The 17,633-nt window shown below is 39.0% G+C and overlaps 1 protein-coding gene across 6 annotated transcripts; it reads left to right on the top strand.

Moving 5' to 3' along the window:
- The first annotated feature begins 12 nt into the window (after window positions 1–12).
- Window positions 13–15,535, top strand: API5 (apoptosis inhibitor 5). 6 transcript variants are annotated; one of them, XR_775184.1, is made up of 16 exons: window positions 13–102; window positions 3,673–3,834; window positions 4,783–4,876; window positions 5,915–5,980; window positions 6,351–6,502; window positions 7,886–8,092; window positions 8,629–8,733; window positions 9,411–9,500; window positions 10,092–10,273; window positions 10,484–10,577; window positions 11,105–11,161; window positions 12,086–12,162; window positions 12,512–12,648; window positions 13,517–13,685; window positions 13,818–13,878; window positions 14,660–14,738. XR_775184.1 is itself a non-coding variant. In XM_010580182.1 (15 exons), the coding sequence occupies exons 1-14, from the start codon at window positions 34–36 to the stop codon at window positions 13,639–13,641; spliced, it is 1,617 nt and encodes a 538-aa protein (XP_010578484.1). In that variant the 5' UTR covers window positions 13–33; the 3' UTR covers window positions 13,642–13,665; window positions 14,660–14,745. The 6 variants fall into 6 exon arrangements, 3 of the variants coding, with proteins under 3 accessions (XP_010578484.1, XP_010578483.1, XP_010578485.1); XR_775183.1 differs by having other exon boundaries at window positions 13,517–13,878; XM_010580182.1 differs by lacking the exon at window positions 13,818–13,878 and having other exon boundaries at window positions 13,517–13,665; window positions 14,660–14,745.
- Window positions 15,536–17,633: the final 2,098 nt, after the last annotated feature.

The raw sequence follows: 17,633 nt of genomic DNA, 5'->3' as shown, positions 1-17,633 counted from the left end.
ACGAGTGGCTTTCCGCTCTTCCCCCGCCGCACCATGCCGACTGTGGAGGAGCTTTACCGTAACTACGGGATCCTGGCGGACGCCACGGAGACGGCGGGCCAGGTGTGCGGCGTGGCTGCGGCCTGTAAGGCCTCGTTAGGCCTCGGGCTTGAGTAGCGGTGGCGGCGCCGCCCCAGTGGGGAGTTTAGGGCTGGGCGGGCGGTGGGGGAGCGGGAGGGGATGGGATGCTGCCGCAGGGGCCTGCTCGCCCCGCCGGACAACCGGCTAGCCCTCGGGGCTGTTTTCGGTATAGGTTTCCTCACGGCGCCGGGGGGGGGGGGCGCAGAGATAAGATTCGCGCCTGAGGTTCTGCAAGGACGGCAGCAGCTCTCGTCGCTTTTGCATCCTCCTCCCGTCCTGTCCGCAGCTCTCCTTCTAAATGTGGCGTCGCGGATATTTAGTTATTAGCTAGAGTCAGGCTGCTTTTTGCATGGGGGTGGGGAGTTTCGCCTGGTGAATTCAGGCCTTAAAGAAGACACCGGTAGTCACCCAGGTCTGATCCAGCACAAGTTGCAGTTCCGGAGAGCTTCTGGCAGGCTCTCTTGCTAAAAGGTTTGTTGGAGTAAGGTGAAGACTGTTATGGTTTGGTAACTGCCTGTAGCCCTTTGGCTTTCTTTTCCTTAAGGAAAGAATGGAAGGTCGATCCTCATGGCTAAAGGGAGACTTTTACCTCTAAACTCCTGCCAAGATCTGCCGTTCGCTTATACTGTAACTGAATTATTCAAAGAGGATGACTTGGTATATTACCAATATAAAGTATTATGGTTAGTTAAAACTAGTTTTTGAATTGTATCAGGCTCTCATTTTACTCAATGACTACCTGAAAAAGCAGCAAAGACTTTTTTTTTTTTTTTTTTGGGTCATACTGTACATAAGTAGGAAAGTAGCTTTGCATATACCTAGCAGTGGATTTTAAACTAGATACTACTATGCAAGGTCATAAAGTTCCTTAAGAGGACAAATAATATGGTGGTCTTTTGGTGTTTGGTTTTTTTTTTTTTGAAGTTGTTGGTTTTGCGGGGGGGGGGTTAATTCAAGTCCATTCACTTTGCTTGTGTAATTATGCCCTAGTGAAACAAAGCATACTTGCAGGCAGTCCAACACAAACATCATCTTGGAGCCAACCAAAAAATGCAACTAAAATGTTGGGAACTATGGGGAGAGACACAGAATAAAACAGATGCTGTTGCTGTGCCATTTTACAAATACGTAGTCCATCATCAGTTTGACTATTGTGGGTAGCTTTTGTAAGATTAGAATGGCAATTTTAGGTAGAGCAAACTCCAGCGTAGTTAAGAAAAGCAGCCTGTGACAGGGATCAGTAGCAGATGTGTAAGAACCTCTGAGGGTAAGTATAGAATGATGATCCCTGATATAGTGCCCCAGCTTTGCACCTCTCCAACTTGTGGACTTCCAGAGCCAGAGATAGTGTCTTTGTAATTAGTATATCTTGCTAGATCGTTCTTCAGTGAACTTTTCTGATGCTTTTTTTAACTGATTAGGTTATATTTCTGGCATACAAATGTTCTGTGGCAAAACGTTCCATTACTTCATTAACCTTTGTGAAGGAGCTATCTCCTTTGAACTTGTCATTTCGTAATCTTATTTGATGTCTCCAATTTTTGCATTCTGAGAAGCCATGAGTAATTGTTCCTTATTCATCGGTTTTATCCCACTTACTACTTTATTACCTCTTAACAACTGTATGAATGTGATCTCTCACTACAAAAAGTCATAGTCACCCTGTCTCAAAAAAAGAAACCTTGAACATGTGGAGAAGTGCAAGGAGACAACCAGAAGTATGACATTAAGAGGAGTAATTTAAAAGACCAGAAGTATTGAGCTTGTAAAAGAGTGTTTCAGTTGAGAAAGGGGCTCAGGTATGATGAGTCTAGCTCTTGAGTGGAATGAAGGTGAGAACTTGACAAAAACTATTAGGAAACAGGCTTTAAATAAAGAGGAAGATGAACTTTTCTCCATAATGCATTCTGAAATGTGTCACAGGACATCATAGAATATTAATTGGTTCGAGAGCTAACCTAGAGAAATTAATGGATGATTGGTCAATTGACAGTTATTAAAAATAAAGGTCTGGACACTCTGGCTTAGGACATTCCTGTGTTACGGATTGGGAGGAAATGTGCAAAACTGAAGGATGATGCTGCTTCTGCAGTTGCCTGCTTTTTTTCTTGAGCATTCAGTGCTGCCAGGTACAGGGTAAAACAAACTCCTGCCTGAGCTGTATTTTGCCTAAATGACAGGGGTAGTTGGCATGCAGTAATACAAATTCATGGAACACAAGCTACTCAATTTCATTGCTGTGTGAATGCCTTTTAAATATGTATTAAGTTTAAGTAATTTGTTCCACAAAAAGTTGTTCTTAATGTGCAGTCTGAGAACCTGTGACTATAATAATGTGTGTTTCATTGTTAGTTTGTGCTGGCTCATTCCTGCCTTTGCTGTTGAGCGCACTGTGTTGGAACAGCTATAGAGCAAACTGGATGGGGATGTGGATTGGCTGAAAAGTAACCATTTTTTTTCCTTGGTTATTTTTATTCCAGATCATTGTCTCAATCTGGTTCAGAATCTGGCAACACAGAGAACTATCAATGAGGTATAGGGAGTGTTTAAGGAGCATTGGTACTGAATGTTAAAATACAGCTTACTTGAGAAGGAATTAATGCAGTGTACTGCTTTGTAAATTAATATCTTTATTTGCTATGGGTGAGCTTTTATGTGGAGTAGAGGTGCTGATACATGTGGCTCTGGGAAATTTAATAGAGCAAAAAATTGATGTTGCTGTTCAAAGTAGGATAAGTTGTCTAAAACATTCTCCTCACAACCATGAGGAAAATTAATGATAGAAGGTTCTGATTTCTGCTAGCATCCTAATAATGCTGACTTTTATTTCACAAACACATAGCTAACCACAACAAAGACTTCCATTTATTCCAAAGTTTCAGTCCTGCAGGCACAAAATCAGAAGCGCCTGTGTGATTCTAGTTGGAGCAGCTGGAGAATATTCTACTTTGTTGCTGAAGTGTTTATTTCTATATTTCAACTGGAAATGTCTTTTTTTTTTTTTTAACCTAGTCTCTGTTAACAGATCTTTTAAGAACTGTATTTTGTCTCAGATTAAGTTAACTGCTTGAATAGGTGCCAGAGATGCTTTAGCGTGATATACATTAAAAATCATTCGTGATCCATTCCAGTGGCACAGTTGTTGGAGAGGTAACCTCTGCTTGAGAGACAATAAACAAGCAGGCAGAAGGCAGAAGCTGCTTGAAAAAACTACCTGAGTTACATGATCACCTTCACTGAATTCCTTGAGTCTGCACTAATCTAATTGCAACTGGTGTGCAAGAGCTGTTAGCCTTAGGGCTGGCAGTTTGAACTGTAAACACTTGGAACAGACAGAGGAATCAGAGTAACAGTAAAAAACAGTCGATAGAGGCAAATTTTACTACATTGGCACAGTTACATTGGTCTAAGAGAAATTTATTTCTTTGTATGAAGCTTGTATAATATAGTTCACTTAAATAGCTGAAGTGAATGGGAGAGAAAAAATCCTTTCCTTGTCTTAAGAAGACCCCAAGATTTTTCTACTTATGTAGTCTGGTTTTGCTCTTTCAGCATAAGGATGCGTACCAAGCAATCTTGGATGGTGTGAAAGGAGGTGCCAAGGAGAAGAGACTTGCAGCCCAATTTATTCCGAAGTTCTTCAAGCATTTTCCTGAGCTAGCTGACTCAGCTATCAATGCCCAGTTGGACCTCTGTGAGGATGAAGATGTTTCTGTAAGAATAAGAACCTTGTAGCAAGTTGATACGTTGAGTTTGTATTTTGTTATTCCTTTCTCTTTGTTTTTTATAGGCTATGTCTTTTGGGAGGGCAGTGTTGGTCTTCAGAAAATTTAAGAATACTTAGTTGTATTCCTGCAATAGAAGAATCTATTTTGTGATGGTATGGGGAGATACATCAGTTTTCATTTGTCTTTTTCACTCCCATCAAAGAAATAGCTCTGTAGAAGGAAACTTAGATGCAGTTTATTTGAATATCTATTACATTTTTTTCCTTTCAAAAAGCACTTTGTGGTAATTGGTTCTAATACATCCTGCTGGGAGGCAAGAAAATCTATTCGCACCTGAGAACCATGGGAATGCAATTCTGAATATATTATTCTTGCAGAAGTCTTGAGATGCTTTATGCTGCTTCTGTGATGTTGATAGAACCTGTACCTTTGACACACCTTTGGTTATCAGATCCTAAATGATTTAGGCAGATCATTCAAGGATTTTTGTCAGTGCTGGGAGCAAAACCTAGAGTTTATCTCTGCCGTATGCACAGCTGTAAAACTATCCTTCCTGTTAGCAAATAAGACTTCGTAATAACACAGATTCCAGCTCTTTATTTTGTTGATCAAATGAATGATTTTGTGAACAGGGGTGGTGTTTGAATTTGGGTTTCCTCCAGTGCTGCTTAGATCTAAGAAAAATATATTATCTTCTTCATAGGTAAGTCATAATAGTTTCATAGCAAGTAAGAAGTTTGGACTGCCTCTAAAGTCTGAAACTTGAACATCGCTTTCTGAATATGATACTCATGTTAAAAGAATATGTGTTCATTTTCTCAAATTGGGATGGTTTTTCTGCCAAACTTTGGTAGTTGAATTGCCCGATCTTGTTTTTTGTAATTACTTTAATTTTAAAATTTTTTTATTTCCACAATACTGACAATTTTGACAGATCCGGCGACAAGCAATCAAGGAATTGCCTCAGTTTGCCACTGGAGATAATCTTCCTCGGGTAGCAGACATACTGACCCAGCTTCTACAGTCAGGTAGGAGTCATTGGTAGTTTCCTGGCTGATCTCCTTGTGGCACACATAAAAATGGATATAATTTTGTTCCGTAAAACATTTTTTGTTGGTTCATATTTTGTTACATAGTGGTCTGTCCCAGTGCCATTCATATCCTGCTTCTGCTCTTTTTTTTCCCCCCCTTTATATTTGCTGTACAGTTATGCTGCTACTTCTGCTGAAAGGTCGCTAATTATCTTAAGCTAAACTGAAAATCTTTCTTTTAAATATAACAATTTTTTTTTCATCTGTAGAAAAAAGGGGGGGGGGGGAACACGACACACAGGATGGGACAAAAACAAAAGCCCTTCCAGATATGGACTGCAGCAAATTGCCTTCTGAAAAAGAGTTACTGGATCTCTAATCCAGGTACTTGGGAACTTTAAAAATCCTGAAGGCATTTTCTTCCATACAGTGCATTTTTGATACAAAATATTTAAATCAGAATTTAATATACAATATGTATTTTTTTAATTTCAGTAAGTTATAGAGTGCTAAATATTGTATACTCAAATTTGTATTAAAAATGCATGGTTAAGTCTCTAGGCTTCTCAGAAGAGACTTTTTTTTTTGAGACTTAGACATTTCTCCATTTAGTTCCAGAGGAAAACTGTTTCTCCCACCTAGAAATACTGTAGATTACTTAAGCATTTAAAAAGAAGTAACTATTCATTTTACCTGAATTTAGTGAGGTCATCTCGTTTATTCAGCTGTTCCTTAATATGACTAAATATATTGATTAATAACTTCCCTTCAGGTTTTCAGTGCTATCAAGTTTGTAATATTAAAGTTTCATCAGGAAGGCTGAAGTGGCAAATAGCTTTTTGGTTTGCTTTCAGCTTTCATAATCGTGGCTTTCTTCTTCCTCAGTCTAGTAGTCGTTAAAAATACAAGTTATGTTGTTTATAATTAAATGCTGAGGATAGAATCCTTCTTGTGTGATATCAAAAATCTTTTTGTATTTCTGGTCTTATGTTTGCATTTCAAGAATACGCATAGTAGTGTTTTTTCTCTCTTCAGATGATTCTGCAGAATTCAATTTGGTGAACAATGCTTTGCTCAGTATATTTAAGATGGATGCTAAAGGTAAAGGACACTTTTTTTTTTTCTATAAATGTCTTTATTAATAAACTTCCCAGTCTCTAGTAGAATGAGAACAAGGTTCAATTTTCTATCTTCTTAGTACAAGGCAAAAGTTAGACACACACACACTCATTGTTTGGTTTTACAAACGATACTAAACTTCTCAATAATTGTGGATCTGAATTATACAGACCAATAAAATGATGTGGATTCTTGTGTCAAACTATGTGAAAATTGTGGGTTTTCTTCACAGTTAGTACAGCAGTTATTTTAAAATGTGTCGTGGAGTCTTACAGGAGGAAACTTCTTTCTTCTGTATAGAAGGTTCAGGTCTGTAAAATAATTTGCGTTACCTGATGTATTCTCCATTCAGGGACTTTGGGAGGCTTATTCAGTCAGATTCTTCAGGGAGAGGATATTGTGAGAGAGCGAGCCATCAAGTTCCTTTCTACAAAACTGAAAACTCTGCCTGAGGAGGTGATGACAAAGGAGGTAGAAGAGTTCATATTGACTGAATCAAAGAAGGTGAGAGTCTTATTTCAGGATGAACTTAAGTATTATTAAGCCATCCCTTATCACTGGAGTTCCTCTGGAGGTATGTTTGTTTACACCACATGTAGAGTTAAGCATTGTACAGATGTGGTCTTCTAGTTGTCCTATTCTGCTACAATCCAAACTTTGCAAAATTTTTTTGTGGGAATGTTAAAATAATGTTAGGCTCTTCTCATGTTGTAAGAGCCTTTTATTAGAATCGTAGAATCATTCACGTTGGAAAGGGACTTTGGAAGATCGATCACCTCAGTGAACCATGCTCAGCTGAATTCAGGTCAGATTTCTCTGCTTTGTCCATTTGGGTTTTGAAAATGGCTACAGATGGAAATTTCCCATACTGTCTGGGCAACCAGCTCCAATGTTTAATTGCCCTCAACGTGAATTTTTTTTTTTTTGCTTTATCCAGTTGGAACCTCCCATTTCAGTTTTGTGTCATTGCCTCATTCTCACCCTGTCCACCTCAGTAAAGAACCTGGCTCCTACTCTTGGTGACTTGCTCTGAAGTATTGGAAGATTAGGTCAGGTATTAAGTATAGGAAGTTAGGTCACCTCGCCCCCTTAAGACTTTTTTCCTTTAGGCTGAAAAAGCTCGGTTTCCTTAGGTTATCCTCACAGGTCATGTGCTCTAGACACTTATCACCCTGTTGGCTGAGCTTTCTAAAGTTTATCAACAACTTCCTCTTAAAGGACAGCCAGACACTAGGTGCAGTATTCCAGATTTGATCTAGTGAGGGCATAGCAAAGGAGAATCCTTAATCCCTTTGCTTCCCTCAGTCTACTGGCTATGCTCTTGTCAGAGCCCAGGACGCTGTTCATCACCCAAGGAATGCTGCTGACACTTTCTTTAGCCTGCTGTCCCCCAGAACCCTGAGGGTCTTTTCAGCAGAGCAGTTCCCCAGCCCATCAGTCACCAACATGTGCTGATGCAGGGAGGTTCATTCATCCCAGGTGCAGGACTTAGCATTTGTATTTGTTGAATTTCATGAGATTCCTGTGCATTCCCCAAGCTGAGAAGGACATAAAAAGTATTAAAACAATAATGAGTAGATACTCATTTAACGTTTATTCTGCCTGAAGCATACTATTTTGTTGGATAAGAAATTTGTTCTTAAGGTTAGAGTTCAAGAAAAACAATGTTTCCTGTGCACAACTTGATGGCAGTTACTTTAATTTAGAGGTGCATACAATTATACTGCATGTTTTTCATGTGTTCCTTTAAACTTGTGTTTTTAAATAACTAGAATTTAAATTTAAATGCTAAATACTTGCATAGTTTACCTTTTCAAATCAAGTAGGTTTGACCTGGAGGTTTGCAAATTGCCACCATAGAAATATGTTTTCTGGTGTTCTATTAAGGTGCTGGAAGATGTGACAGGCGAGGAATTTGTTCTGTTCATGAAAATATTGTCTGGATTAAAAAGCTTACAGACAGTAAGTGGGAGGCAGCAGCTAGTGGAGCTGGTAGCCGAACAAGCTGACCTGGAACAAACGTTCAATCCATCTGATCCAGATTGTGTGGACAGACTTCTACAGTGTACTCGGCAGGCAGTGCCGCTCTTCTCAGTATGTATTTATTTGCTTTGCATGAGGAGTATTGTGGAAAGTTAATGGGCATAGCTTCTCTTCTCAATGATTATGTTAGAATGACAGCATATCAGTACTTGTCCACCTTCCGCTTCTAATGTATGAAAATGTTGGAAAACATCCTTAAAGCATCCGAATACAAAGAGCTTTTGTGTTATTCTCTGCTTTTTGACATTTTCTTTCAAATTTAAGATGTTACGGTGAGTTATGACAAGATTCTTATATTAGGTTCATACATGTATGCATTTATTTCAAGTCTAGTGCCAGGCAATTGCAGCACTTAAAAAGGCCTATTCTTGGGCTGTAGGCAGTCTTTTCAGCCCCTGTTGCAGACAGTGTCTGAGTTCAAGCTACCTGGAAAGGTCTCTGCGTTTTAGGAGTTAGAGGGAAGTTTAATAAAGCTTTAAGGTATAGCTGTGTGGTAGACATTTATAAGGGTGGAGTGATGGGGGGAAAAACATTTAACTCCTTCAAAGTTAAAAAGTAGCTTGAATAATGTGCGGTGTTTTTTGCAGAAAAACGTTCATTCCACAAAATTTGTTACTTACTTCTGTGAGCATGTTCTGCCAAACCTCAGTTCTTTGACTACTCCAGTAGAGGGTCTTGATATCCAGTTAGAGGTAAGCAAAGCTAAAATGTCTTTCAAATTGTAAAAAGTAAGCATCTTCGATGAAGACAGCTATTTGCAAACTACTTTTAAGTGGTGTTCAGTTCTTGGCTTGAAGGAGAACTAGCTATGCTACAAAAAAAAAAGTTTGCTGTATTGAGGCATGACTGAGCATTGCCTTTTAAAGCACGTGTCATTTGTCCCTAGCTTTTGAGACAAGGCTAGAATAAGTAGATAGGTGTAATCATTTTTGTGTTACTGTCAATTTTTTTTAAGCACATAGCATTTACTGAAATGACTGTTGCATGGCTTGTGCTAATCTAGCCTCCTAAGGGAGTGGCTTAATATCTGTAATTTTGCTTACGTTAATCAGTGCTGCAGCTTCAGTTAGATCTCTGTGAATCTCCCTTTGAAGGCAAGCTGTTCTGCAGATGTGGGAGATGAAGTTTTGTTTACTTGTTGACTAATGATGCTTGTTGGGATTAGACACACAAACCTGTGTGAATGACATGAAAAACAGACTAGGCATGTTCCTCCTTGTATTCTTTGCTGATGTTTGGGAGAGGTTTAATTGTAATAGCTGACCTCTACTGTGCCAGCCATAATGATGTGATAATTGCTTTTAGGTTGAAAGTTAAGCCTTTGTACTTTTCAGTTAACACACAAAAACCCAGCTATCCTTATGTGTAGGTTTTGAAGCTTCTTGCTGAAATGAGTTCATTTTGTGGCGATATGGAAAAGCTTGAATCAAATTTGAAGAAGCTGTTTGATAAATTACTGGTAAGACTAATTCAATTTTTACTCATGTAAAATGCTTTAAAAAAAAAAGGTTTCATCAAAACAAGTTATTTTTATCTATTAATATATTTATCCTTTTTCTGAAGTGGCTATTTCAAAGATAGCTCTGTGCATGACACAAGGTCAAACATCATTTTGCGATTCATAGCCTTCGTAGATATAAAGAGCTGTTACCTGCATAATGTTTTTAATCCAGTAAACTCATGTGGCTTTGTTCTTTTTAAATTTTATAGTCATGAGTGATTAGTGTTGATCTTATTAAAGGCAATATCTGCCCAGACAATTGTAAGCTTATTCAGAGCTGTTTCAGAAAGATTGGTGCAGCACGTTGTTGCTTCCTGTGGTAGCAGTGCTACCATAATGCTTCCTCTGAGCCAGAGGTGTCAAGTCACATAAGTGGAGGCAAACCATCTGCACCAGGACTTCATGCAGTGGTTCATCATGTTAGTATAGCGATGGGGTATACTCCTTAAATTCTTAGCATAAATAAACCCTCCAGTTCAAACACTGCAAAAGAACGGTCAGTCTGTGTAAACGTGTCTCATGCATTTGTCTTTCCTTTCTGTTCATTAGGAGTATATGCCTCTTCCTCCGGAGGAAGCAGAGAATGGGGAAAATGCCGGCAATGAAGAGCCCAAGTTGCAATTCAGTTATGTGGAGTGTTTATTGTATAGCTTCCACCAGCTGGGTCGTAAACTTCCGGACTTCCTCACAGCCAAGCTGAATGCAGAGAAATTGAAAGACTTTAAAATCAGGTAATCGTTTAGAGGCAAGTGTTAGAGTTCTGTTAGAAGGTGTGAATTATTATTGTCTGGGTGCTAAAGAAGCACAAATCAGATTTGTAGAGGACTTATTTTGAGCATTTTTCCTAAATGGGGAAAAAATGAGATTACAGCTTCCCTGTGCTTATGCTTTTATTTTATGGGAATATTTAAAAATTAACAGATCGCTTTTGAATTTTGTAGGCTACAGTATTTTGCTCGAGGGTTGCAGGTGTATATTCGACAGCTTCGTCTAGCACTTCAAGGAAAAACAGGAGAAGCCTTGAAAACAGAGGAGGTAAGTATTATTCAGGAATTCCGATTTTTCTAATCGAGCCTACCGAAATAACCACTGGCACACACTAATGGGCTGCAGTCTGCTGTAAGCATGCAAATAGATTAAGGGAATAATACTGCTAAAATCTATTGCAGCTGCATCTTACCTGATGCTGTATTTTGCAAGCTAAGATGATCTTTTAGTTTCTACTGTTAGCTGCTGTCTGCATCCACATGTATTTGGCTTAACTGTCTGTGCTCTGCATTTTGTTTTGAAGGGGAGATTTTCATAGATTGGGGGAAAAATTTTGTGGGAAGTACACTGGAACATTAAAAGCAACTAGTTAGTGTAAAACTGCAAGAAGCCTAAAAATAGTTGTAATGAAAACTCAGAAGTGTATACACCTTTCACTATTACTATTGCTATAGCAATTCACTAGGAAGAGCAGTCAGTTTAATGTTACGACTTCATCAAATGCAGTTGGCATAATTTAAAGCTACTAGAATAGGTGTTCAGTGGTGTTTGTTTTTTTTTTTTTTTTTTTGCAGAACAAGATTAAGGTGGTTGCCTTGAAAATAACCAATAACATCAATGTTTTAATCAAGGTAAGTCCTCATGTTACAAAAGAGTAAATTCATACAGTAGAGTAAGCTATGCAGAAAAAAGGAATATATTTGAACTAAGTTGTATTGTGTTATTAAGTTAGTGTTAGCCAGCTCAGGGTTGCTGCCACTTTACTGTTTCTGAAGAGACATGGATCTGCTGTTTATGCACGCTGCTTAGCCTTTGCTGCTGTTGGGATAGGGTGTTGAGGCCCATTTTTTGCAGCACTAGTTGCCTGCAGGAGCAGGATACCTTGCTTTAGGGGTCTCTGGATTCTGGCTGAGCCTTTTTCCCTGTCATTTCCCTTTCCTACAGTGGCAGGGAGGGGTAAAGAATAGTTTGAAGAGGTGCAAGGAGATGTAAAGGAGGAAGGAGGCAAAGCGGGCTGCTATACAGAATCTTTTTTCTCCAAAGAGTCTAGGAGAGATGGGCTGCAGAAAGAGACTTCCATCCAGAGCCCTTGAAACTATTCTGATTTCTTCTAACCACCTTTTCCTCTCTTCTTTCACTTACCATCTTTCACTCTCAATAACCACGATAAACCAAAAGCTTTGCCCACAGTATTGAGAAACCTACCTTTTATACCATGATACAGATATCAGATGTTTCCCTGCAGGAGCTGTTGTAGTTCATTATAAGATGCTTGATGTGCGCAGGGAGAGAGAGAAAGCATATTACGTCAGTATAAGAGGCTATTCTGTTAATATAAATCTCATTTGAATTTCCTAGTAAAGTGTATGGGCTAAGGCAGCCGGATAAGGCAGTTAGGTAGTGCTGCCTTCTCCCTCTGCTGTGGGACTTCAAAAAGGATTTAAAATTGTTAGAAAGGAATTGTTATTCTGGAGTCTCAGTAGGCAGCTAAAATTTTGAAGTGCAGTCTACATGAATTTAACTGTAGAATAAACTGTCTGATTTTGCCTCCATAGGATCTCTTCCACATTCCTCCTTCTTACAAAAGTACAGTTACACTGTCCTGGAAACCAGTACAGAAGGCAGATGCAAGGTAAGAGTTGTTCATAAAAAAAGAAAACGGTGGTGGTAATTTTTGCTGTTTACAAAATAAAGATCCGAAGCTGCATGTATATGATATACACAGCACATGAGCTAAAAGGTGCGCAATCAAAAATAACACCCACCTGGAAGGAATTAAGGCTGTGGAGTGATAGTCTTGCTTTAGGGATGCAATAGACCAAATCAACTGGAGACTAGCTTACTTCCTCTTTTGAAGTATTATTCAGGGCATCTTCATTAGCTGCTGCTAGCTTCCAGTGGTTAATCTTTGAGGCTGAACTGCTATTCCTGTACTTGTCACCACAGGAGTATAATGGTCTGTTTTTGTTTTCTTCTGTCAGTCAAAAAAGAGCAAGTGAAGATACAACCTCAAGTTCACCCCCAAAGAAACCTTCGGCAGGACCAAAAAGGGATGCCAGGCAAATATATAATCCTCCCAGTGGAAAGTACAGCAGTAACCTGGGTAGTTTTTCTTACGGTAAGTTAGGCAGCTTGGAAAAACTTCGTCTAGTGACAGTTGTGCCTTGGGGCAGGGGGAGCAAACAAATGAAGTGTCATGGTTTAACCCCAGCCAGCAACTAAGCACCACGCAGCCACCTCACTCACTTCTCCCTCACCCAGTGGGATGGGGGAGGGAATTGGGGGCAGGGGGAAGTAAAACTCGTGGTTTGAGATAAGAACAGTTTAATAGAACAGGAAAGAAGAAACTAATAATGATAATGGTAACACTAATAAAATGACAATAGTAATAATAAAAGGATTGGAATATACAAGTGATGCACAATGCAATTACTCACCACCTGCTGACTGATGCCCAGTTAGTTCCCAAGCGGCGATCCCCCCACCCCCACTCCCCCCAGTTTATATAGTGGACACGATGTCACATGGTCTGGAATACCCCTCTGGCCAGTTTGCGTCAGCTGCCCTGGCTGTGTCCCCTCCCAACTTCTTGTGCCCCTCCAGCCTTCTTGTTGGCTGGGCATGAGAAGCTGAAAAATCCTTGACTTTAGGCTAAACATTACTTAGCAACATCTGAAAACATCAATGTGTTATCAACATTCTTCTCATACTGAACTCAAAACATAGCACTGTACCAGCTACTAGGAAGACAGTTAACTCTATTCCAGCTGAAACCAAGACATTAAGCCAACTTACTGTCGTGTTCTTGGAAGATCAAACTGTACTGTCACCAATTTTTCTGTGTAATGGTCTCTGTCTAGCTGTTGGTCTGTTACAGTGTTTGTTACCAGCCTATAAACTATACGTCATTTGCAAGTTAGTTTTAGTAGTGTTTTAATACACGGAGTTAGTAATTGAACTATTGTATTCTCTGTTATGACACACAGCACTCGCACCCCAAATGTCCCATTGGACAGACCAGTTGCTGCAAATGGCAGAGCTGGGCCACCTGTCAAACAACTGGACCTGTGCTGAATTCCTATTACAGCCGCTGCTGATGTTGCAGACCTGATCCAGAACATCTGGGAATTGCCAGGTTCACTGTGCATACACACAGTTATGTCCTCATGTTCCCAGTCAGAGTGATTCTCTCTCTGTGCAAGTCGTAATTCTGGGCAAAGCGCGAGAACAGTTGCAGACTGGATGAACAGGCCCAACAATGGCAGCGACCTGTTCTGTTCCCTGTAGGCCCATTGGTCTTATCTCTGTCAAGTAAACAGCCTGCTATGACAAATTATTACCTGTGCCCGTAGGTTGAAAAACTGATACAAAGCTCTGTTTTATATACCAAACAAAGAGAAAAGGTAAAATCTTCTGCAAATTTCTTACTACAGACTTCAGGTGATACACCTGTGTCTTTCAACATAAGCTTGTAGTCCTGTGGTTCTAAAAATTGGGCAGTATTCAACCAAAAATTTTTTGTTGCTTGCTACTCTTTCTTGTTAGTGAGATGCTTAGGCCTCTGATCAGCTTTTGATTTCTGTACTTTTTAAAATAAGCACACAGTTCTCTTTGTAGATTAATATGACCTGTATTGTAAGACTATACATGAAGAGAAGGCATGGAAGGGGAGTGAGAGTTTGATGTATTTACAAACAAATCCAAAGAAACTTTAACAAAATGTTTTGTGGGGTTTTTTTGCTGTGATCAGATTTGTTCTTAACAAAGGGAAAGGAAAAAATTTCTACGGTGTACAAATAGTTTGTGTGGTATCAGTCTTATGTCTGAGATTTTTAACTGGATATAGTTAAGATACCAGCCCAGCAAAAAAACTTAAGTATGCTGGTGATAACGTTAAGGATAGAAAAGGACAGATAGACTGACAAAGTTGTGGTTTTCCATCGTTTTATAAAATCACTAGGAGCAAGTCAGAAAAACACCTCAAGATCAACATGGTGTTACTGGACAGAAGGATGAGCTAGGTAGCCTCAGAGACTTAAGTCAGCCTTCAGTACCTCCAGTTATTGCTATTTAATTTTAATCTGTACACAACATAAAAGCTGTATGAAAAGTTTTGACTTTTATTTCAGAGCAAAGAGGTGGTTTCCGGGGTGGACGAGGAAGAGGCTGGGGAGGACGTGGCAATCGTAGCCGAGGAAGAATCTACTGAGTAGACAGCTACATCTTCCATGCCCCTGAAGGGCTAAAGTGAAAGTGCTACTCAGCAAGTTTGCTTGGAGTATTGTTTCCTTCAAGGACTGCCTTCCACTAAGACTGACTTAAATGTTCTTTATACCTTTGTATGTATGATCTACTTTTCTAACGGACTACAACTTGTCCATAGTGAAACTACAACTGTATTTTTGGATGCTTACAGTCAGCAGTTTTGGGTTCTTATTTTTGAAGTGTCTTCAGGATTTATTCAAAATTGGAAAAGAGCATAGATGTTATATCAAAAGCTACATCTTGACAGTTTGTATATTAACCTAAAAATCAGCTACTGCATAACTGAAACTATATAATTGAGTTTATGTATTAAGTAATGGACAAGAAAGGCATGACAACAGAGATTCATGTCAGATAAGCTTAGCAGCTGAAGTAATCCTTTCCTCATCTGTAGCCATATTTTGCAATATGTGGAGAAGAGTACCATTGTTAAATTTGCTTTGATTTACTTTTTTTTAATGAAATTGAATGAGATACATGCTGGTTTTTTAAAGTTTGCAACAGGGATGGAGATTCATTTTGATTGTAGCATGAAGCAGTCCTTTTACTTAGAGATGTGGAGAATGTGGTGTTTTTTGGTTTGCACATCTTACTCTTCTCCGTGCATTGTAATGCAAAAGTGATGTTTTGCAAATGGATTTTTAATGTTTAATATGAATATGTGCATATAGTTATGCCGTGAAATTTCAGTAAATGAACAGGAAAAACAAAACAATAAATGACTAGAATTATTCCAGGAATGGGTGAAGACTGATGCAGTGATTAAGCTTCATAGGCTGGAGCTAGACCGTAGCAGTATCTGGCTCTTTTCTATGTTTTGCAGATTTCTGGATTAGTTGGCACTTGAGGGTTGGGTTTTTTTGTTTTGTTTTTTTGTTTTGTGGTTTTTTGCGATTTTTTTTTTTTTTTTTTTTACCAATACAGTTGCATTTAAAAATATATAAATAAAATTGTATTTTGGGTAACATGGAAAAATTCCAGCTATGTAGTTCAATTCAGGTGGAAAATTTAACAATTCCATGCTATTTTTTTCCATAGCAACTTGGGATTCTTATTTACTGGTGTACACCCAGAAAATACAATGTAAGAGCACAATGCTTTTTTTTTTTATTATTATTCTCACCATTCAAAATTTTTACTTCTCAGGTCTTTCAACATTGTAAAGGAATTAGCAGATAGTAAAAAAGAAGTTGGGACAGACTAAAAGAATTCTAATGTGTTCCAGGGTGTGTTGATGTAAAATAGCTTAGGCTTTAGAAGAATGAAGATTATTTCTTATCCTCCTTTTTTTTGTCCAGCCATTCGATACCCAGACACAGACAAATGCCTGAAAATGATGTTTGCCCACCTAGTTCCATTTGTATTTGCTTGTGAATCTGACTCGGGTGTCTTCATTAACACTCTTTTGGTATTTATCACTACAATCAGAAGGACAGAATACCGAAACTGTGTCAAAGTTAGAGACGTTGTTGATGCTGAATTTGAAGTCTGGTTTTGCTCAACTCTGGAGCAGTAGGCAGCAAACTTTGGACATTCCAGGACATGTGAGCTGACTTGTATTTCTGATTGCATGACAGCTGCTAAACTCATACTTGTCACTAAAACCAACAAACTTGGCAAAGAGCTTTCAAGGACAAATTCGTGAGATCAAAATGTCACCCTGAAAATAGGCACTAGATGGGTAATAAGCTTCCATTGGGGGGGGAATAGACATTTTGCACTTGCGGCTGTAATTTGTGTTTTGAGGGAATTTAAAAATAATAATCTCAAAGCCTAAACATAGCTTGCATTTAGACTAATAACTAGGAACTAGCAGCTTGTTTTCTCACTGAATTTTGAGTGAGTTTTCTTTACGGGACTCCTGTTTTTCAGAGGTGATGTGCAAAGTTCTTGTGGCATCAGAAGTAGTTAGATTTCACACACACACAGTTTCATATTTAATTTTAATGCAGTGAGTTCTTGTGGAGACACCTGTTTACCATCTTGTTGAATTGTAAATGTTCCCTTACGCTTTTGGAATAAATTCATTTTGTAATTTTGTTTGGCTCATTGTTTCACAGTTACTCTGCAACATTTTGTGTTGGCTTAGTAAAAGGGTACTGTGGTACCTTTTTGTTTTATTGACTTACTCCTTAGATTGCTATAGATGTATTGACCTATTTGCTGCTAATAAATAGATCTTAGCAAGACTGCATTAGCCGTTTCAACTTTTAAGTAATTCAACTTCTAAATGCAAAATTTTGGATAGGAATTTAAATAGCGAATGCTGCATGTCATACATCTTATTTGGGAATTATCACGTGAAAAGGAGTCATTGTCTTAGTCAACCTCCTGGATGTTGACAGTGCAATAAATTTGTTAGTGTCTTACGATAGAGCATGAGTGGCTTGGAGTATCAGCCTAGGTTTTTTGGTGAAATCTGTAACGTGCCAGATGTGAAAACTCTGGCAGCAGTAAGGAACTGTCATACTTGTGGGAGTATGTTCTCTTATCCTGAGAGAAACTGAATCCCTTCCATCAGTTTAACCACTATGATGCCATTTGTAAACATTTCTGCCTAATGGGTTTGAGTTACAGGCACATTTTACTGTGTAACAGGCTCTGGGAAGTCTGGCGTCCCCAAGAAGCAGAACTGTTTTGCAGCTTGCTTGCAAACTTAAGAGAAGTCGAACAGACCAAAGCTTGAATTTGGCAGCTTCTAGATCTTGCTCAGGCCTGGGGACACAGGCGACTACTGTTCACAGAAAGGAGAAGTTTCGATTTTTCCCGTGCAACTGAAAAGCGTTATAAGGAGAAAGCAGTGATGTGTTTTCCGGAGCTACCTTCAACCGGCTCTTG

The sequence above is a fragment of the Haliaeetus leucocephalus genome, unplaced genomic scaffold (assembly GCF_000737465.1).
Source record: "Haliaeetus leucocephalus isolate CR32 unplaced genomic scaffold, Haliaeetus_leucocephalus-4.0 Scaffold696, whole genome shotgun sequence".
Classification (NCBI taxonomy): Eukaryota; Metazoa; Chordata; class Aves; order Accipitriformes; family Accipitridae; genus Haliaeetus; species Haliaeetus leucocephalus.
The sequence above is the reverse complement of the archived record's forward strand: the minus strand, read 5'-3'. Positions and strand labels throughout refer to the sequence as shown.

Excerpts from the sequence above, each read along its gene's own strand:
- API5 (XM_010580182.1), top strand. The coding sequence starts at position 34 with ATGCCGACTGTGGAGGAGCTTTACCGTAACTACGGGATCCTGGCGGAC. Across the intron at positions 12,163-12,511 it reads GTACAGAAGGCAGATGCAAG|TCAAAAAAGAGCAAGTGAAG; the intron begins GTAAGAGTTGTT and ends TTCTTCTGTCAG. Across the intron at positions 12,649-13,516 it reads CCTGGGTAGTTTTTCTTACG|CACTCGCACCCCAAATGTCC; the intron begins GTAAGTTAGGCA and ends TATGACACACAG.